Below are 23,633 nucleotides of genomic sequence, written 5' to 3' on the forward strand. Positions count from 1 at the left end.
AGAGTGAAGGTTTTAGAATGGCCTTCCCAAAGTCCTGACTTAAATGTTCGGACAATGCTGAAGAAACAAGTCCATGTCAGAAAACCAAGAAATGTAGCTGAACTGCATATATTATATAAGTTATATAAGTTTATATGATATATGTGATATCTGGGTGGCATTGTGGTGACGAGTTGTTCTCTCGTGGGTGCAGCGAAGATGGAACACAGCGTGAGGGTAAGGATAATGATTTATTTACACACTAAAGAACACTATAAAACAGACTAGGAAACAAAACACTTTGCACGAAGGCACTAACAAACAAAACAACAGAACTAGCGTGAAAGCTAGAAAAACAGAAAGCGCTAGCGTTAGAACTAGGGAAAAGAACAAACAAAATAGCGTGGAAGCTCATCGAGCGCTAATAGTTACCACAATGCTGGAATGCCACGTCATCTGTTGCGTGGGAACAAACGAGAGTCCAATAATTAATTTCCAACAAAGGCGGTCTTAAATAAGGAGATAAATCAGGAGGCAGGTGTGCGTGATTAAACGGAAGGCAGGTGAAACAAGTGCGTTGCTAGGACAACAGACACAAACCAGGAAGTGCCATAAAAGAACTGAGGAAGACAAGTACAAGACAGAATGTGATAACAAACAGAACCAAAACCAGAATATGCCATCATCCAAGATATGGATCATGACAATATATATATATATATATATATATATATATATATATATATATATATATATATGTATGTAAACAAGTACACCTTCTAACACACGTCACATACGTATACGCCCTCGCGTAGCAGAGAGGTAGCGGCATGGGTAACATTAGCTGTGGTGCGAGCTGTAATACAAGAGAAAGAAGGTATCAATCTGGTAGCAAATGAAGAAATAATTAATTCCCAAGAAAAACAGCAGGGGGTCCTTCGCCTGGCGGTGGTTTGGCTTCAGGCTGGAATATGTCGAACAGACAACCGTAATTGGTCAAGTGTGGGGCAAAAAAGTTGCTACAAAAAGTAGCCTTACTGCTAATATGTAGCATAATTTGTAAAGTCACCTGCTAGAGAATGAAGAGTGCTTACTCCGCATGTCAACGTTTCCGTTCGGTGCCACACCAACCATTTCCACATCAACACCGTATGAAAAAAAATAGTCCACAACAGAAGGAGATAACGTCCGCAGTAACCTACCACATAGCGAAGGACATACACTATTTGATTTCCTATTATGCAGCTCATTTTTATTCGACACTTATAGAAATATATTGTGTGACATCATGCACAAAAGTGCACTTTATTTGTTTTAAACTATTGTAGTGACGTTCTGTACAAAAAGTACACTTTAAATTAGTGTTGTTTTGATGTGTCATCCTAGTGACCTCATGCACAAAAGTGCACTAATAGATTGTTTTAAAATGTTTTAAAAATCTTGCACTTTCTATTTTGAAATGACATGAATTTTTGTGCCACTGCTTAAAAATAATAATTACAGTTTTGGGCATTTGACTTAGTTGTGATCTGCATGAAAGTTTAAAATGAGCATATATTAATGCAGTATGAAGAAGAATGTTTTAATGTAGACACATAGAATCATCATACTGCTGTGATTATATGTATCAAGTGTTCATTCAAGGCAAAATATCGAGATATATATTGTGTATCGCGGCATGGCCTGAAAATATTGCGATATTAAAAAAAACGCCATATCGCCCAGCCCTAGTCTGGCCAAAGGAATGCATCTTTGCAGCCAGTAATCAATAAATTAATAATAAATGTAATGAAGATATAAATTAATGTCACGATTGGGATCAAACTCAATGTAAAGGCGTGAAATGGCGTTTTTTTCTTCACAAAAATAGTCGAGTAAGAGTAAAAATGATGTTGCATCAACGGTGATGTTTACTCAAGCAAACGTGGCTCCAATTGATACGTGACAACAGCGCTCCGCTTTAAAAGCCCAGACAATTGCAACAGCCGGTCCTTTCACACATTCATCTCACTACTAATGGTGAACCTGAAACTTTCTTGCAGGTAAGAAACACAGCTTTATTTCATCCGTCACCTCGGGGTCCATTACACAAAAAGGCAATCAGCGAGGCAAAATGCCCGAGGCCAAACCCCAATCAAGACAGAATGAATCACCCCGGGGGGAAGTCGTACATAGTACTAGGGAAGACTCCAGATAAAAGTTGGAACTGAACAAAAAATAACTTGAAACTTGTAATCTCTGTGAATAATGGGAACTTGAGCAACCTGCAAGTAGGAAGAGGTCCACTCACTTTCCGTAGCACATTTTCCGGACCATAGGGCGCACCGGATTATAAGGTGCACTGCTGATGAATGGTCGATTTTCGATCTGTTTTCATGTACAGGGCGCATTAAAGGAGTCATATTGTTGTTTTTTTTCTAAATGTAAAACACTTCCTTGTGGTCTACATAACATGTAATGGTAGTTCTTTGGTCAAAATGTTGCATAGATTATGTTTTACAGATCATCTTCAAGCCGCTTTCTGACAGTCACTTCAGGATGCGCCGTTTTGTGGGCGGTCTTATTTACGTGGCTCACCTTCGGCAGCATCTTCTCCACGTCATATTTGTTGTAGCGGTGTAGCGTGCAAGGACGGGAGGGGAAGAAGTGTCAAAAGATAGAACTAATTGTTTTAATGACATTCAGACTTTACTTCAATCAATAACGTAGCAGTATCTCCTCATCCAGGAAACAACAACAAGGAAATGTCTCACATGAAAAAACGTCCGACCGGAACTCTATAATCAATCAATGTTTACTTATATAGCCCTAAATCACTAGTGTCTCAAAGGGCTGCAAAAACCACTACGACATCCTCGGTAGGCCCACATAAGGGCAAGGAAAACTCACACCCAGTGGGACGTCGGTGACAATGATGACTATGAGAACCTCGGAGAGGAGGAAAGCAATGGATGTCGAGCGGGTCTAACATGATACTGTGAAAGTTCAATCCACAATGGATCCAACACAGTCGCGAGAGTCCAGTCTAAAGCGGATCCAACACAGCAGCGAGAGTCCCGTTCACAGTGGAGCCATCAGGAAACCATCCCAAGCGGAGGCGGATCAGCAGCGCAGAGATGTCCCCAGCCGATACACAGGCAAGCAGTACATGGCCACCGGATCGGACCGGACCCCCTCCACAAGGGAGAGTGGGACATAGAAGAAAAAGAAAAGAAACGGCAGATCAAAACGTATTATTTTCGGGTCTCCCCATGTCTAGCATTAAAAGATTACAGTTGGTACAAAATGCGGCTGCTAGACTTTTGACAAGAACAAGAAAGTTTGATCACATTACGCCTGAACTGGCTCACCTGCACTGGCTTCCTGTGCACTTAAGATGTGACTTTAAGGTTTTACTACTTACGTATAAAATACTACACGGTCTAGCTCCATCCTATCTTGCCGATTGTATTGTACCATATGTCCCGGCAAGAAATCTGCGTTCAAAGGACTCCGGCTTATTAGTGATCCCCAAAACCCAAAAAAAGTCTGCGGGCTATAGAGCGTTTTCCGTTCGGGCTCCAGTACTCTCGAATGCCCTCCCGGTAACAGTTCGAGATGCCACCTCAGTAGAAGCATTTAAGTCTCACCTTAAAACTCATTTGTATACTCTAGCCTTTAAATAGACTCCCTTTTCAGACCAGTTGATCTGCCGTTTCTTATAAGTTCCTTGGGTGAATAATGCAAACTCACAACACCGGTATGTTTTAGCGCTTAATGGCGAGTTTACAGACAGATATAAGTAAGAACTTTACACTACTTTGTATTAGAAATGGCAACAGCGGAGGATTAATGTCACATAACATATCGACTATGTTTTCGACACGGACTACAAGGGCGAATGTGCGCAAATTTTCATGACTTATGCAGATCCCAAATACAAATCAGCAGGTACCAAAAGGTAAGAAAAGTCTCTTTTGCATATTATTGCGAAACAAAATGCCAGATAATGTCTTAACTTATACACACACCATAATAATACTCGTATGTTGAAGCTCAGTACAATCCATCAAGCGGTGCGGCTTCAAAGCTTACCACAGTCGTCCTAAAACATTTTTGAGCGCCGTGTGTAATGTTTTATTTTTTCAATGGAATGTTAACAATTGTGTTGTTTACTTTAATCATATTGCAGTCTACACATATATGTTATGTTTGACTGCCATCTACTGGTCACACTTATCATTGCACCACGTACCTAATAAAATTGCTTCGAGGTCAGTAAGGAAAACCAGAAATATTGCGTACATTAGGCGCACTGGGTTATAAGCTGCACAGTCAAGTTTTGAGAAAAATCATAGTACATGAAATACAGCCTGAGCGATCCAAGGTCATGATTTCTCCAGATTCTCTGAACCTTTTGAGGATTTTTACAGACCTTAGATGGTGAAATCCTTAAATTCCTTGCAATACCTCATTGAGAAATGTTGTTCTTAGACTGTTGGACAATTAGTTCACAAAGTGGTGACCTTCACACAATCCTTGTTTGAGAATGACTGAGCATTTCATGATGGTATGGGGGTGCACTAGTGCCCAAGGCATGGGTAACTTACACTTCTGTGAAGGCACCATTAATGTCATCTGTCTATCTATGTCGACATATTCCTACTTCAAGCCAAACCACCGCCAGATGATGGACCCCCTGCTGTTTTTCTTGGGAATTAATTCTTCCTTCATTTGTTACCAGATTCGCACCTTCTTTCTCTCGTATTACCACTTGCATGGCTCCGCTAGCATCACAGCTAACGTTACCCATGCTGCTACCTCTCTGCTCCGCGGGGGCGTGTACGTATGTTACGTATGTAAGAAGGTGTGCTTGCTGTCTATGAGAAGGAGAGACAAGAAAGAGTGAGAAGAACCTGTAGTGTAATGCCCGCAGCTAAAAGCAAATCTGAGAATGTATATTCCAATATCACAATATAGTCTTTTTTTATATCGCACAGAGACAAACCCACGATATATCAACTATATTTGGTATATCGCCCAGCCCTAATGGCGGGCAACATTCTCGAAAAAAAGTCAAATTTCCCTTTTAGTCGAGTGGGAGAATGCTGCACAACCAAATTTTTGTGCAGTTGTGCATCATTAAATAATAATAATAATGGATTTTATTTGTAAAAAGCACTTTACATTGAGCAAACAACCTCAAAGTGCTAAAGTGTATTAAAAAAGAAAATATATATATATACATATATACATATATGAGCGACTTGTCCAGGGTGTAGACCGCCTTTCGCCCGATTGTAGCTGAGATAGGCACCAGAGCCCCCCGCGACCCCAAAGGGAATAAGCGGTAGAAAATAGATGGATGGATGGATGGATCAATATATATATATATATATATATATATATGTAGGTGTGGGAAAAATCACAAGACTACTTCATCTCTACAGAACTGTTTCATGAGGGGTTCCCTCAATCATCAGGAGATTTTAATGGAAGCATTCACATACAATGGTTTATATAGGGCACAGAGTGGGTGGGTACAGGCAGGCGTAGGGTGTGGTGATCGGCTCATGTGTTACCTAGGAGGTGTTTCCGTCTGTGGCGGCATGTTGAAATGATTTCACTGCGCTTGTTGAGGGATGACAGGTCTGGATGATGTATAATAAACAGTTTCTCTTTTAAGCATAGGGTGCATCTTTTATTACCACTGTTGTAAGGTGTGCTTGATGCAAGAATTTGCCATGTTAGAGAATATTCAACATTATTGTCTTTGAGGTTCCAAATGTGTTTGCTGAGTTCTGTAGAATTCCGCAAAGTCTGGTTTCTAATGGAGGCCTTGTGATTATTCCATTTGGTTTTAAACGCTCCTTCGGTTAATCCTACGTGCGTGTTGGATGTGTATATGTGTGTATATATATATATATATATATATATATATATATCTATATATATATGATAAAAATAAATACAATATAAAAACTAGAACAGCCCAGTTGTTTGTTTGATATCCATCGTAAAGTTCAGCTGTTTTTTCAGTGGGGCCTTGGCTCCACTGCAAGCATGAATAAATAAAGTCAAGTCAAGTCATAGCTAGAACTAGTATGCATATATCTATAAAAAGGCTGTTTTAAAAAAAAAAGAAGGGTTTTAAGCCTTTTTTAAAAGCATCCACAGTCTGTGGTGCCCTCAGGTGGTCAGGGAGAGCGTTCCACAGACTGGGAGCAGCGGAGCAGAAATCCAGGTCTCCCATAGTTCGTAGCTTTGTCCTTGGAGGTTGGAGGAGGTTAGCCTGTCGGGAGCGGAGGTGTCGTGTGGAGGACTTTGGGGTGAGCAGTTCTTTGAGGTACACTTAGGTGTGTGAGAATAGAGCCTTAGCAGAATGTCGCATGATTAGAGGGGTGAAACGTGGTGTTCATTTTTAAATAATAACAACCTTCATCATCGGAACGTGATAACTGAAGCAATTTGTGCGTTGGCAATAGTTCTCCACGCAAAAATCAAAGAGAGCCATGGCTGCAGGGATGGTGGTTCTTACCCTTGAACGGAGGATGTCTGACGGCCAATTTAATCTCGTCCTCAAAGCCCCACTGGGATTTGTAATTCACCTGTGTCGCTTGGAGATGATTTTCCTTTTCCCTGAGGAATTGTCTCTTTGACCGTGGGCTTTCCCAATCCTGAAAGCATTCAGGGAGAGCCCAGAACGTAGTCTTTAATCACCAAGGGGATGTGAGACAGTTTTTATTTATTTATTTATTTGATCTTACAGTCTGTCTCCATCCTTCAAACAGCCACGCAGTAAAAAAAAAAAAAACAACATCTGTTAATGTAACCTTGGTGCCGTTTGTAATCCAAATCCAAAATTGAAAATATGCGGTGGAAATGGAATGTTTTTCATTCAAGGGATCCAACTCAAGTAGATGTGGTGCGGCAGTCACTATAAGTAGCTCACTGACATATGACTTTCAAGGATGCGTCACGCCACACAATAGCAGTTGATTTCATGATGCCTTCCTCCCATGCAGCCAATCATCACAATAGAGGCAGGTTATTATATGCATAAAGGGGGCCTCAATCACTCGTCCGTTCCTCAGTAACTAACAATCATGTTCCCAGTTGGACTACTGAGATACAATTGTGGTTGTAGACAATGGCCCTGATGAACGAGTGAGGGTAGCTGGTTTGGTCGGGCCATGTGTCGGGAGCAGTGCCGGTCACCGGGTTGATAGCCCGGGGCTTTTAGCTCGGTAGCTAGTTTGTCTCTCATGCCGGCAACCCAGGCTTAAAGGGGAACATTATCACAATTTCAGAAGGGTTAAAACCAATAAAAATCAGTTCCCAGTGGCTTATTTTATTTTTCAATTTTTTATTTTTTTATTTTACCCATCCCGGAATATCCCGAAAAAAGGCCAGATTTTCGCTATCTGTGAAGCCACCGTCCATTTTCCTGTGACGTCATCCAGTGATGCCAATACAAACAAACGGATAGCACAGCAAGATATAGCGACATTAGCTCGGATTCAGACTCGGATTTCAGCGGCTTAAGCGATTCAACAGATTACGCATATATTGAAACGGATGGTTGGAGTATGGAGGCAGATAGCGAAAACGAAATTGAAGCTATTGAGCGAATAGCTGTTGACGCTATTCGGCCATGTCTGCCTTAGCATCGCCGGTAAAATGTGCAGACCAAAGATCGGAAGTTTTGCATCTTGTGACACTGGATCAACTTAAACCCATTGATTGGTAATTGTTTGTTTGGCATTAGATGTGGGTGGAGGTAAACGCCGGATGCAAATATAGCTACAAATGTACATACAGTTAGCCTAAATAGCATGTTAGCATCGATGAGCTGGCAGTCATGCTGCGACCAAATATGTCTGATTAGCACATAAGTCAATAACATCGACAAAACTCACCTTTGTGATTTCGTTGACTTTATCCTGGAAATGCATCTGCAGGTTATCCGTGTCTGCCTTAGCATCGCCGGTAAAATGTGCAGACACTCCGGCACATTCGATGGGTGTCTGGCGGCAGATTTCTTTGACTTTATCATTGGAAATGCATCTGCTTTGAGTGTCGCAGGATATCCACACAATCTTGCCATCTCTGTAGTAGCATAGCTTTCGTCTGTTAAGTGTGCGGAACAAACGACTGACCATTTCGTTGGTCTTCCCCACACCCTCGTATTTCCAACGAATTTTGTACAATTTCTTGCCACTTTTCCATCTTTGGGCCAGTGGTGCAACTTGAATCCCTCCCTGTTAGTGTTGTTACACCCTCCGCCAACACACCGACGAGGCATGATATCTCCAAGGTACGGAAAACAGTCGAAACAAACTGAAAATAACAGAGCTGAGACCCGATGTTAGTAATGGCGGCTTTATTACCTATGTGACGTCACGTTCTGACGTCATCGCTCCGAGAGCTATAAACAGAAAGGCGTTTAATTCGCCAAAATTCACCCATTTAGAGTTCGGAAATCGTTTGAAAACATCAAGGTATATATTGACGCTTACATAGGTCTGGTGATAATGTTCCCCTTTAAGTCCTGGGTAAAACAAAAAAAGCATGGACTTGAACAAAACCCAAAACCAGTGAAGTTGGCACATTGTGTAAATGGTAAATAAAAAAAGAATGCAATGAAAAAAAAAAAAAAAAAAAAAAAAAAAAAAAAAAAAAAAGAATCCAATGATTTGTAAACGGGGCTTCACGGTGGCAGAGGGGTTAGTGCATCTGCCTCACAATATGAAGGTCCTGCAGTCCCGGGTTCAAATCCAGGCTCGGGATCTTTCTGTGTGGAGTTTGCATGTTCTCCCCGTGAATGCGTGGGTTCCCTCCGGGTACTCCGGCTTCCTCCCACTTCCAAAGACATGCACCTGGGGATAGGTTGATTGGCAACACTAAATTGGCCCCTAGTGTTTGAATGTGAGTGTGAATGTTGTCTGTCTATCTGTGTTGGCCCTGCGACGATGTGGCGACTTGTCCAGGGTGTACCCCGCCTTCCGCCCGATTGTAGCTGAGATAGGCGCCAGCGCCCCCTGCGACCCCGAAAGGGAATAAGCGGTAGAAAATGGATGGATGGATGGATGATTTGTAAACTCTTTTCAACTTATATTCAATTGAATAGACTGCAAACACAAGATACTTAACCTTCGAACTGGAAAACCTTGTTATTCTTTGCAAATATTAGCTCATTTGGAATTTTGATGCCTGCAACATTTTTCAAAAAAACCGGCACGAGTGGCCAAAAAAAGACTGAGAAAGTTGAGGAATGCTCATCAAACACTTATTTGGAGCATCCCATAGGTCAGGGGTCGGCAACCCGCGGCTCCGGAGCCACATGCGGCTCTTTGGCAACTCTGATGCTGCTCAGCTGCACAATCGCCGACCCCCCAGCTTGTTCCTGGGAGATTCCGGAATTCAATACCTCTCCCGGACATCACCAGGAGTCAACGTTCTCCAATTTTCACTCGGACTACAATATTAAGGGCGTGCCGTGATGATATTACTCTTAACGTCCTCTTGAACGTCATCGCGCCGCCATTCACGGAATGCCATTTGCGTCCTTTTGAACGTCATCACGCCCGCCATTCACGGAATGCTATTTGCGTGCCGACCGGACACATGCATTTTGCTGCTTCTGTCGGCACATGTATGAGATTGCAAGGCATACTGGGTGACACAGAGTACACTGACGGTTGTGATATAAACAACTTTAACACTCCTACTAATATGCGCCACATTGTGAACCCACACAAAAGAAGAATGACAAACACATTTCTGGAGAAAATCCTCACAGTAACACAACATAAACGCAACACAACAAATACCCAGAATCCTTTGCATCCATGACAATCCTGACTATGTTATACACCCCGCGGGCACCAAACCCCCCTTTCCCTGCGTGGTTGAGGTGGGCGGGGTTTGGTGCTCGCGGGGTGTATAACATAGTCAGGAATTGTCATAGATGCAAAGGATTCTGGGTATTTGTTGTGTTGCGTTTATGTTGTGTTCCAGTCGTGTGCGTGCATCAGCAGAAGCCTCTCACAACATGGTGCTGGACTGGCAAGCAGTTTGTACATGTTGTAGAAGGTGGTTAAGGCAATGGCTTCATAGCATGCCCTTATTCTTGTCATTTGTCTTCCTCATTTTGTGAAACGGGTCGAAATGGCTCTTTGAGTGGTAAAGGTTGCCGACCCCTGCCATAGGTGAACAGGGTCATTGGGAACAGGTGGGTGCCTTGATTGGGTATAATAAGCTGTTTCCATGAAATGCTCAGTCATTCACAAACAAGGATGGGGCGAGGGTCACCCCTTTGTGAACAAATGCCTGAGTACAGGGTGTCCCGCAGCGCTTTTTTGTTCAGGCGGCCGCCTTAACAAAGGGCCACTGCCTAAACTAAAGTCTAAATTTTTTTATTTTTTTTGTCCTGTGAATTAAACATGATGAGTTGAACATATGTCAGCTTGTGACCCCACTTTTAACTCTTTTTCAAACGCTCATTGCAAAGTAAGTCATTAATTTTACTTAGTAAGTCAATATTTACTTAGTAAGTCAATATTTACTAAGTCAAAATAATGACATACTTAGTATCTCAAGTAACTAGGACTGTTTTGTGTTTTTGTTTTACTTTACGGAAAAAAAATCGAGATATATATCGTATATTGCCACTCTACATACGGAGTGGAAAACACAACCAAAAATTGTAGGCTTCTTCACGCGACAAAGCCGGCCTACTTCACCACAGTCTGTAGTCTATTGCCCCCCCAGGCTGTGGTGAGATGGAGACGTGATGGTGGCGATAGGCCAAATTAGACTGTTCCTCACACCCACCAACCCCCTTCCCCGTCCGTCCGCCTGTCCCCAGAGAGACACCACCTAAACCAACACATTTTCTGGGGGAAACACTGCTCAGCTAATTGTTGAACAGTTTAAGAACAACATTTCTCAACGAGCTATTGCAAGGAATTTAGGGATTTCACCATCTACGGTCCGTAATATCATCAAAAAGGTGCAGAGAATCTGGAGAACTCATTGCACATAAGCGATGATATTACGGACCTTCCATCCCCTCAGGCAGTACTGCATCAAAAAGCGACATCAGTGTGTAAAGGATATCACCACATGGGCTCTGGAACACTTCAGAAAACCACTGTCAGTAACTACAGTTGGTCGCTACATCTGTAGATGCAAGTTAGAACTCTACTATGCAAAGGCAAAGCCAATTATCAACAACACCCAGAAGCGTTGCTGTCTAGCTTATCTAAGATGTACTGATGCAAAGTGGAAAAGTGTTCCGTGGTCTGACGAGTCCACATTTCAAATTGTTTTTGGAAATTGTGGACGTCGTGTCCTCCGAACCAAAGAGGAAAAGAACCATCCAGACTGTTATCAGCGCAACATTCAAAAGCCAGTATCTGTGATGGTATGGGGGTGTATTAGTGCCCAAGGCATGGGTAACTTACTCATCTGTGAAGGCACCATTAATGATGAAAGGTACATACAGGTTTTGGAGCAACATATGTCTCCTTCCAAGTAACGCTATCATGGACGCCCCTGCTTATTTCAGCAAGACAATGCCAAGCCGTGTGTTACAACAGCGTGGCTTCATAGTAGAAGAGTACGGGAGCAATACGAAGCCTAAAATACCACAACAGAGACCATAGACTCTTGAACAACTTAAGCTGTACATCAAGCAAGAATGGGAAAGAATTCCACCTGAAAAGCTTCAAAAATTGGTCTCCTCAGTTCCCAAACGTTTACCGAGTGTTGCTAGAAGGAAAGGCCATGTAACACAGTGGTAAAAATGTCCCTGTGACAGCTTTTCTGCAATGTGTTTCTGCTATTAAGTTCCAAGTTCATGATTATTTGCAAAAACCCTTGATTTTATTCAAGGTTTTCCTTGCCTCCATGGCCGAGTGATTTTCGAGAAAGTATACCGGGTAAACTTAAAAAAATAAAAAGTTATGAGCCACAGCAAATTACAACCACAAGAATAAACATGATGAAAGTAACGACACAGCATAATCCGGTTCCTCCAGGGTTTGTGATTATTGCAGCCACAAATTAGCTTTTAGTTGTTGCAATGTTTTGAGGTGTTTTTTTTTTTTTTTTTCCAACAATGAATCAACTTGGGATTTTATGAATTGGTTATCAGTGTTTGAAGTGTTCCTTGTAAACTTAAACCAAAAAACTCCCACAGAATTTCAACAACAATTTGAAAGTTATTGATGTTTTGCTCCTTTTATAGCACACAGACTAAGAAGTTGAGACGAGATGGCAGTAGAAGCACAGTCAGAGCTCATTGTCAAATTACCGTATTAAATTCCATCCATTTTCTACCGCTTGTCCCTTTTGGGGTCGCGGGGGGTGCTGGAGCCTATCTCAGCTGCACATGGGTGGAAGGTGGGGTACACCCTGGACAAGTTCCCACCTCATCTCAGATAGACAGACAACATTCACACTCACATTCACACAGTAGGGCCGATTTAGTGTTGCCAATCAACCTATCCTCAGGTGCATGTCTTTGGAAGTGGGAGGAAGCCGGAATACCCGGAGGGAACCCACACAGTCACAGGGAGGACATGCAAACTCCACACAGAAAGATCTCGAGCCCCGGTATCGAACCCAGGACTACACAGGACCTTCGTATTGTGAGGCAGACGCACAGCCGTGAAGCCCGACTTATTCCCTACAATTGACCATTTAGTGGTCAATTGTACGGAATATGTACTGTACTGTGCAATCTACTAATAAATGTTTCAATCAATCAATCAATCAAAGGACCACGTATGCAGGAGGAAAGACAGCAGTTTTAGCAGAACAGTTGAGGAGATACAGAATATCTCTCCTGGGTCTGTGCGAACCCAGATGGCTCCAGTCGGGGTAGATTAAACTGGCCAGAAGACTATGCACCACATACAGAGTGTGTAGGGTTCATGTTATCCACAGAAGCTCAGAGGGCCCTCATCAGTTGGGAACCCATCAACTCAAGAATCATAATTGCAAAATTCCATACCACGCATAAGAAAATAAAACGTCAATTAGTACAATGCTGTGCCCCTACCAACGATGCAAAGGATGAAATGAAGGACAACTTTTACAATCTTCTATACCACATTCTTCAGACAAACAAAGGAAAGGACATCATGGTCTTTTTAATGGGGGACATCAATGCGACGTTAGGACGAAATAAAAATGGCTATGAGCTGATAATAGGAAAGTAAGACCTTGGAACCATGAATGTAAACGGAGAAAGGTTTGCTACAGCACTTGCGGACAACAGCTTGGATTTCGAAGGTTCTGTTTTCCCACACAAGCACATCCACAAACCAACATGGGTTTCTGCCAACCACACAACTGAAAACCAGATTGAACACACCTGCATCAGGCGGAAATTTAGGCGTTCACTGCTTGACGCTGCATCTGACCACCACCTAGTTACAGTTGTGATCAAAATTATTCAGCCCCCACACAATTTTGGTGTTTTATCGAGTTGGACATTTATTCCGTATTTTGTTTATAGTCATATCAAATAAAGATGTGTCAAATATACAAATGCAACTTAAATTGTAACATTGTATTTTACAAAATACCAAAAAAGGACATTTTTCTTAATATCTCATTGACAAAATGATTCAACCCCCGAGTTACATGCATCTTTAGTACTTAGTAGAACACCCTTTGGCATTAATGACATCCTTCAAACAGACACAGGCTTCTTGCAACCATCTACAGGTATTTTAGCCCATTCCTCTTGGGCAAAGGCCTCCAGTTCATTCATATTCTTGGGCTTGCGTGCTGCAACTGCCTTCTTCAAGTCCCACCACAGGTTTTCTATAGGATTTAGGTCTGGCGACTGTGAAGGCCACTCCAGAGTCTTCCAGCCCTTCTTCTGCAACCACTCTGATGTTGATTTGGAGGTATGCTTGGGATCCTTGTCCTGTTGGAAGGTCCAACGTCTCCCAAGCCTCAGCTTCATCACTGACTTCATGACATTTGCAGCTAATATATCCTGCTAGGAAATATAATTCATAATGCCTTGAACGCGCTGGAGTTTCTCGGTACCTGAGGCAGAGAAACAGCCCCAGAGCATGATTGAACCCCCACCATGCTTAACAGTAGGCGAGGTGTTCTTCTCTTTGTAAGCTTCATTTTTTCTCCTCCAGACATAACGTTGATTCATAGGCCCAAAGAGTTCCAGTTTTGTCTCATCACTCCATAGAACAGTTTCCCAAAACCGTTGGGGTTTGTCCAGATGATTTTTGGCATACTGGAGTCTATTTTTTTGTGCCTGGTAGTCAGAAGTGGGGTGCGCCTGGGAGTTCTGGCATGGAGGCCTTCATCTCGTAGTGCGCGCCTTATTGTCTGGGACGAAACCTGCGTTCCCCCCTCTGCAATGTCCTGTTGTAGTTCCTCAGCTGTTACCGGAGGGTTTTTCACCACTATACGCTTCAAATACCGGACAGCAGTTGCACACAGCATCCTCTTTCTACCACGCCCAGGTAGTGTTTCCACTGTGCCTTTAGCTTTAAACTTGTGAATTATGCTCCCAACTATGTCTCTTGGAATGTGTAATGTCTTTGCTATTTTCTTATATCCATATCCTTTCTTATGAAGAGAAATTACCTCTTCTCTTGACTTCTTTGACCACTCCCTGGACTTCACCATGTTGCAAATACACCATTGACCATCTACAAGAAGCTGAGCGTCACAGTCTTTTTCAATCAGTTTAATTGTTGCTCGTTATGGTTCTAATCACATCTACAGGTGTTTTCAACACCTGATTGAAAAGACCTTGTTCAAATTCTGTTCTTAAGAGTTATGATCTTCAAGATGTTGAATAATTTTGTCAATGAGATATTAAGAGAAATGACACTGTTTTGTATGTTACAAAATATAATGTAATTCAAGTTGCATTTGTCTATTTAATGCATCTTTATTTGATATGACTATAAAAAAAATACGGAATAAATGTCCAACTTGCAAAAACACCAAAATTGTGTGGGGGTTGAATAATTTTGATCACAACTGTACCTAGTCCAGTTGAAATTTAAATGCATGAAACAAAGAGGAGAGAGGATCAAATCCCACATACTGCAGTTCCAAGATATGGGCACTTAGGAACTATACCAAGTCACATTACACAACCGGTTTCAAGCACTACAGTACCAGACAACACAAAAACCAAGGAACTGTGGAAGGGATTTGGAAAGGTTTGAAGACCACATGGTAGGAGACATGTGCAGAAGTTCCACAGAAACCCACAAGAAAGTGATTGAGCGAAGGGAGGGAGAAAAAATATGTTTTTTCACGGGACACGTTTTCGGCCTTGTTATTGCAATAGTGAGCCACGGATGATGACACTCCTTCCACTCCCGTCCTTGCACGCTACACCGCTGAAACAAAAATGACGGGCAGAAGACGCTGCCGAAGGTGAGCCACGTAAATAAGACCGCCCACAAAACGGCGCAACCTGAAGCGACTATCAGAAAGCGGCTTGAAGATCATCTGTAAAACATAATCTATGCAACATTTTGATCAAAGAACCACCATTACATGTAATGTAGACCACAAGGAAGTGTTTTACATTTAGAAAAAAATATAATAATATGACCCCTTTAATGCACCCTATAAAACGGTGTGGCTTTTGTATGAAACTAGACCCGCTCATGGGCAGTGTGCCTTACAATCCGGTGCGCCCTATGGTTCAGAAAATATGTTAATTGAATTGTATCAGAATTGTTGTGGGTTGGAATTTAAAATTATTTTCCAAGTAAAATTGAGTGTAACCTCTTTCAGAAAGCATTTGAAGGTTGTCAAACAAAACCTTGCGATACCAATTTGACGTGGTGCTCTGTTGTCATTCCTTTTCCAGACCGTTAAAGTCCAAGGCAACGACATTTCCCACAAGCTCCAGATCTCCAGAGTCGGCAAGAGCGACGAGGGCCTGTACGAGTGCCGTGTGACACAGGCCAACTACGGGCAGATCGTGGATTACAAAGCCCAAGCTTGGTTGAGGGTCAACGCCACCAACAGAGCACGGCGTCCACTGCAGCCGCCCAAGAAGAGCTCCCCTTTGCACCTGACGGACAAGAAGCCCAGAAAGTCCAACTCATCTGTGGGCCAAGACAACATGAACTCAGACCAGAGGGTGGACTCTTCGTCTACATCGCATACGTCTTCAAATACAGCCACACATAACACCAGCTCAGGTACTGTATAAAAATACAACCGTTATTGATGAGTTATTGTTAATACCAGATACGTTTCATGTACCTTTACAAATAGATAATTTAGAAAAGGTTATGTAAGGCTATACAAAAGATTCTTTAGGAATATACTGATAGATAGATAGATAGATAGATAGATAGATAGATAGATAGATAGATAGATAGATAGATAGATAGATAAGAAGGAAGATGATTTATTGTCAATTCTTAACATGCACAAGACACATAAGAACTGAAAAGTACATTTTTGGGACAGTCCCACTAAGAGCAGACATACGTTAAAGGGAGACAAGGCGGGACCGCCAACGGATCAGCCATTTTTACGGCGCTCCAAAGGTGGGGAAAAGGTTATAGTGAGAAAGGGGGGAAGAGTAAAAAAATATCAGTCAAAGGCTGGGCCTCCGAGAATGGGGCCAGGCTGAGTCCAAGAGAAAAAAAATGATTTGCAATGCACACATAAACATGTTACATTTAATCACGACAACTTGCACAGAGGGGAGGGAGGGGGGTGGAGCCCTGGAAGGCCCCGAGGGGAAAAACAAGCGGTGGTGAAGGCGTGGGTTGGGGGAGGGGAGGTGTGTGAGTGTGTGCCCAATTGTCTTGGGTGTGATGGTGTCATGTTTTTGTAGACTTAGGCCGAGCTGGAAAAGTTCGACTCCAGGTGTCGATGAGAAGGGAGGGAGGTCAAAAGCGTCCATCATTGAGGTGTCCTCGGGAGTGTTTTTCAGAACAACCTGGTCCTAGCGTCATGGCCATTCGAGGGTAGTCCAATCGTAGATTAGGATGTTTGTTTTTCGCAAACAGACAAAACAATGACTTGTCTGTTCTTAGTCCATGCCAAATTCAATTCAATCTTCCTTTTCAGCAAACTTCTCCAGGATGTGATCCATCTTGCGATTTAGTTCAGAAATCGCAACAGTCTGTTTTCCCACAGCCCTGCCCAAACCTTCCATTGTGACGAACACCCTTTGGGCTCCTTGAGTGGCTGCCACCGATAGGTAGATATTACTTTATTGATTCCTTCAGGAGAGTTCTCTCAGGATGGAGATATCAACGTATTGATGATTTCTTAAAAATGGCATTAGTATATTTTTCTTAGTAGTTTGGCAACAATATATGGTTACCTTTTGTCATAACATTGCCAAGTGGTCGCATATAGAGTTGAACCTTTATAGGACCTAACATTGAACCCTGGGGAACACCACAATCTGTCTTGTACAGTATGTCCATGATATGTGTTCACCAGAGGTAAGGTAACATAAATTATCTGCCGGTAAGATATTGGAGGATTTAAACGACTTAAAAGCAGAGACTGAGATATCCAGGTTTGTGGTTTGCAGCCTGTTTTAAACAATATTGTGTTTTTTCTGCAGAGGTGTCCGAACTGAGGCCTGGGGCGCGGCATTTTTAGGGCCATTGGTTGTCTTTTATTGTAAAAATGTAGACTGTCAAAGTCCATGCATGTGAAAATTGCATTCATCTTGTATTAATGCACGGTTGGTAGAGCGGCCGTGCCAGCAACTTGATGGTTGCAGGTTCGATCCCCGTTTCAGCCACCCTAGTCACTGCCGTTGTGTCCTTGGGCAAGACACTTTACCCACCTGCTCCCAGTGCCACCCACACTGGTTTGAATGTAAAAATTAAGTATTAGGTTCCACTATGTAAAGCGCTTTGAGTCACTAGAGAAAAAGCGCTATATAAATATAATTCACTTCACTTCACATTAATCGTGCAATTTATTATGACCGCACATGCTTTTTTTTATCTTGACTGCGGAAGGTTACCTGAAAGGGTTGCTTTACTCGATGTTCACCTTTGGCAGTCAGCAGGCCGGGTCTGGACGCAAACACTGATACGAGACAACTTGCAATCCAAGATTGTAAGTTGTCCCTTTGCACAGGTAGAAAAGTACAACTTCAGCACAATTATACTGACATGCAAAATCGGGTTTCAAAAAATAATAATAATAATAATTTAAAAAGTATCAATAATTATTGCTCAGTTTGCTACACTGATTTGCTTTAACACTGAATATGGAACAAGCAACGCTAATATAACTTAATAGTGCAAAATCAACTTTTAAAAAAACAAAAGAAAAACATCAATGGCATATTAAATAAAATTTTAATAAAAAATGTAATGCCTCTTTTCTATTTGCCGCCTTCTGAGGTAAATATGTGAATTATATTTATATAGCGCTTTTTCTCTAGTGAATCAAAGCGCTTTACATAGTGAAACCCAATATCTAAGTTACATTCAAACCAGTGTGGGTGGCACTGGGAGCAAGTGGGTAAAGTGTCTTGCCCAAGGACACAATGGCAATGACTAGGATGGCGGAAGCGGGAATCGAACCTGCAACCCTCAAGTTGCTGGCACGGCCGCTCTACCAACCGAGCTAAACCGCACATGCTTTTTTTTATCTTAACTGCGGATGGTTACCTGAAAGGGCTGCTTTACTCGATGTTCGACTTTGGCAGTCAGCAGGCCGGGTCTGGACGCAAACACTGATACGAGACAACTTGCAATCCAAGATTGTAAGTTGTCCCTTTGCACAGGTAGAAAAGTACAACTTCAGCACAATTGATAATAACTATAGCAACGGCCTTTAAGCATAAGAGTTGTATGATAACTTACTTACACATAATTATTCTAACAAGATGGTGAAATCCCTAAATTCCTTGTAATAGCTCACATTTTTTCACAAAGTGGTGACACTCACCCCATCCTTGTTTGTGAATGACTGCGCATTTCATGGAAGTTGCTTTTCTACCCAATCATGCCACCCACCTGTTCCCAATTAGCTTGTTCACCTGTGGGATGTTCCAAATAAGTGTTTGATGAGCATTCCTGGCCCCGCGATGAGGTGGCGACTTGTCCAGGGTGTACGCCGCCTACCGCCCGAATGCAGTTGAGATAGGCGCCAGCGACCCCCCCGCCATCCCAAAAGGGACAAGCGGTAGAAAATGGATGGATGGATGGATGGATGGAACCTGCAATTGAGTTCAGATCAAACTACAAGGCAATGAATCATATTTCAATGTAACCTGTAGTCAGTTGGACTGTTTGCACCAGAACGGCTTAGTTTCTATAGAGTCCAGGGGGATAAATCAATTGTTATTTATTAACTCTTTCGATTTAAAGAAGCAAAAAAAAGCCCTCCACCTTAAAGCCAAGCTGAAGGGTTGGTGTGCATAGGAGCAGAAAATAAGAACAAGGGGAGCTCTGTGTGATCTGATTAATGCACGTCTCACGCTTGAGTCTGAGAGCACGGCTACATTTGCAAAATGGAAATGTGTGGAACTTTTGGGGGATTTCACACTTCAGTGTTCCGAAACAAACCCCTTTCGATAAGGTTTGCATATTTACAGCATTTTCTAAATGAACTCAGAAACTAAACAAACACAGATTCTCCTTTCCGGGCCGTCTTTGCTCGGGGTATTGTGTGCATTCGGGAACAAACATCGCTTTGGATTTAACCCGTAAAAACCCGGTCAGTGTTTTTCGCTGCCAATTCCCATCATCCGTGAGAGAGATGGGCTGACACCAATCACAATTTTTGAAACTGAAAATGTTTGTTTATTTATGGTGAGTGCCGTTCACCATGTAACCATATCAACACAATATTCAAACTATTGTCGGAGTTAGTTGTAGACGAACCCCAGGATGCAGAGATGGAGGCAGGCAGGGAGTGAGGAAACATGATTTAATAAAAATACCACAACAAGAACAAACCAAAGGTGTACGACAAAAAACGCGCACGTGGGCGGATAACAAACTAAGAGAGCAAGCATGGGAGCTAGAAAATAAACGTAGTTTAGCATGGAAGCTAGCAAAAACAAAAAGGGCAGTGAACAGAAGTCGTACATGTAATATGAAAACAAACTTGGAAGCAGGGAACAAAAGGCAGTAAGCTAAAAACCGCAATCAAACGTAGCTTACCGCAACGTTGCATTGACAAGACATGATACGACAGGTAGCAACGACAAGAGCGACAAGAAGTCATTGACAAGACAATAAGCAGTAAGCTAAAAACTGCAATCAAATGTAATCCCCACCTCATCGCAGGGCCAACACAGACATATTAGCAGTATTGCTACTTTTTGTAGCAACGCCTTTTCCTTGCACTTGACAAATGACGGTTGTCTGTTTGAAATATTCCCGCTGGAAGCCAAACCATCGCCAGACGATGGACCCCCTGCTGTTTTTCTTGGGAATTAATTCATCCTTCATTTGTTACCAAATTTGCACCTTCTTTCTCTCGTATTACCACTCGCACCACATAAACCAGGGGTGTCGAACTCAAATACAGAGTGGGCCAAAATTTTAAACAGAATAAAGCCGCAGGCCAAGGTTGAACGAATTGATTTTTTAATAGGGACCCAAACAAGTTTTGCATTAAATATTGAACAAGTAAGGCTTATATAAAATTATACTGACATGCAAAATCGAGTTTCAAAAAATAATAATAATAATAATTTTAAAAATATCAATAATTATTGCTCAGTTTGCTACACTGATTTGCTTTAACACTGAATATGGAACCAGCAACGCTAATATAACTTAATAGTGCAAAATCAACTTTTAAAAAAACAAAAGAAAAACATCAATGGCATATTAAATACAATTTTAATAAAAAATGTAATGCCTCTTTTCTATTTGCAGCCTTCTGAGGTAAATATCAACATTAACTTTTTCCACAGGCTAATAAATGTGAAAATAAATGCGGGAGTTATATTATAGCGTCCCGGAAGAGTTATTGCTGCAAGAGGTTCTGGTTATTTGTTCTGTTGTGTTTATCTTGTGTTACGGTGCGGATGTTCTCACGAAATGAGTTTGTCATTCTTGTTTGGTGCGGGTTGACAGTGTGGCGCATATTGGTAACAGTGTTAAAGTTGTTCAAACGGCCACCCTCAGTGTGACCTCTAAGGCTGTTGACCAAGTATGCCTTGCATTCACATACCTGTGTGTAGAAGCTGCATATATTATGTGACTGGGCCGGCACGCTGTTTGTATGGAGTTTGACACCCATGACATAGAGCATGGGTGTCAAACTCTGGCCCGCCGTGTAATTTCACTTGGCCCTTGAGGCAATATCAAATTAACATTAGAGCTGGCCCGCTGCTGTAACACCGCATTCACCGCTAATACTCTTACTTGCAAACCCTCCCGATTTTCCCGGGAGACTCCTGAAGTTCAGTGCCCCTCCCGAATTTCATCCCGGGCAACAATATTGGAGGTGGGCCTTAAAGGCACTGCCTTTGGCGTTCCTACAACCTGTTGCCTCATCTGCTTTTCCTCCAAACAAACAGCGTGCCGGCTCAGTCACATAATATATGCGGCTAATACACACACACACAATTGAATGCAAGGCATATTTGGTCAACAGCCATACAGGTCACACTGAGGGTGGCCGTATAAACAACTTTAACACTGTTACAAATATGCGCCACACTGTGAACCCACACCAAACAAGAATGACAAACACATTTCAGAAGAACATCCGCACCGTAACACAACATTAACACAACAGAACAAATAATCAGAACCCCTTGCAGCACTAACTCTTCCGGGACACTACAATATACACCCCTCGCTATCACCAAACCCCGTCCACCTCAACCCCGCCGCCGAAAAGAGGCATTCAATTATTATTAAAATTTTATTTGAAATGCCATTGATATTTTTTTATTATTATTATTATTTGAAACTCTATTTTGCATGTCACTATAAAGTTATATAACCCTTGCTTGTTCAATATTCAATGCAAAACTTATTTGGGTCCCTATTAAAAGGTTCATTTGTTCAACCTTGGCCCTCGGCTTTGTTCAGTTTAAAATTTTGGCCCATTCTGTATTTGAGTTTGACACCCCTGACATAGAGGTTTTGGTTTCATGTGTCTACGACATTCCTACTGGAAGTTCGAAACCGTTTTGTCTGTGTTTTCTTCCTAGCGGGCGCTAGAGCGCAATTTTAAGTTTTGGAGTTACTTTTTTTGAATAGATCGCAATTTTTTCGCCAGTCCTGATGTGTGTGTCAAATTTGGTGAGTTTTGAAGCATGTTAAGGGGGTCAAATTACAGCTCAAAGAGGTGGCGGTATAATAACAAAGATTATTAATAATAAAACGCTAGAAATTCAATAAGGGTCCTCTGTCCCAAAGGGACATCGGTGCTTAAAAAAACAAGCATTTTAGTGATTTATCAGTTGCCTAATTGCACATTAGAAATGTGTTTTATGTGTCCCCATCATTCTTACTGAAAGCAGAAAAGGGTCCGGTTTATTATGAGTTAATTGTCCTTCTCTTCTTTGCATCGTTGCCTTTAATAACCTCTGAAGGAGCTAGGTTACGTGACATTGAGCCTCGTTAAAAAGGTGTGACTGATGAGGAATTGGAAGTGAAGGTGGAAAATAAAATGCCGTGTCGACTTGCAGAGGCGAGAGCGGCATTCACACAAATATGGACCGAGGCAGACATGGATGGATTATATCACACAGTGGCAATAGTGTGATATAAAAAAAATAAAAAATGCCAGTATTTCTTGATTGCAGTGCTATCTACTTGAGGAATAAATCAATTGACTTTCTACCGCTTTGCAAGGAACGCAAACAGTCAACTCCAGTGGTCCCCAACCTTTTTGTATCCGCGGACCGGTCAACGCTTAAAAATTTGTCCCGCGGGACGTTTTTGTCATGAAAAAGGGAGGTTTTTGTGGTTGGTGCACTAATTGTAAGTGTATATTGTGTTTTTTATGTTGATTTAATAAAAAATAAAAAATAAAAAATAAAAAATTAAAAAATTTAAAAAAAAAAAATATATATATATTTTTTTTTTCGTTGTCATGAAAAAGGGAGGTTTTTGTGGTTGGTGCACTAATTGTAAGTGTATATTGTGTTTTTTATGTTGATTTAATAAAAAAAAAATAAAATAAAAAATAAAAAAAATAAAAAAAATATATATATGTATATATTTTTTTTCTTTGTCATGAAAAAGGGACGTTTTTGTCATGAAAAAGGGAGGTTTTTGTGGTTGGTGCACTAATTGTAAGTGTATATTGTGTTTTTTATGTTGATTTAATAAAAATAAAAAAAATAAAAAATATATATATACATATATTTTTTTTAAAAATAAAAATCAATAAAAAATTATTCTGCGGCCCGGTACCAATCGGGCCACCGCGGCCCGGGGGTTGGGGACCACTGGTCAACCCCATTTCAATTAAATGTTTTCATAAGACATACAAAATTGTGTTTAAAATAACATTAATGTGAAACGTAGAATTTGCACTTCATGATTAATAACGTAATAGAATAACAATTGTGTTTTTTGTGATTAAAAACATATTTTTTCGGACCATAGGGCGCACCGGATTAAAAAAGGTGCACTGCCGATGAGCCGTTGGTCTATTCAGGTCTTTTTTCATACAAAAGGCACCGGAGGGCG

At 41.6% G+C, this 23,633-nt stretch overlaps 1 protein-coding gene across 1 annotated transcript in view; it reads left to right on the forward strand.

Moving 5' to 3' along the window:
* The window catches only part of vstm2a (V-set and transmembrane domain containing 2A), a 221,794-nt gene that overhangs the window by 154,629 nt on the left and 43,532 nt on the right, over nucleotides 1–23,633 (forward strand). Inside the window, exon 4 of the mRNA XM_061922469.1 lies at nucleotides 15,839–16,175. Coding sequence (XP_061778453.1) covers nucleotides 15,839–16,175 — 337 coding nt within the window. The remainder of the gene's footprint in view (nucleotides 1–15,838; nucleotides 16,176–23,633) is intronic.

Source organism: Nerophis ophidion, linkage group LG15 (genome assembly GCF_033978795.1).
Source record: "Nerophis ophidion isolate RoL-2023_Sa linkage group LG15, RoL_Noph_v1.0, whole genome shotgun sequence".
Taxonomy (NCBI): Eukaryota; Metazoa; Chordata; class Actinopteri; order Syngnathiformes; family Syngnathidae; genus Nerophis; species Nerophis ophidion.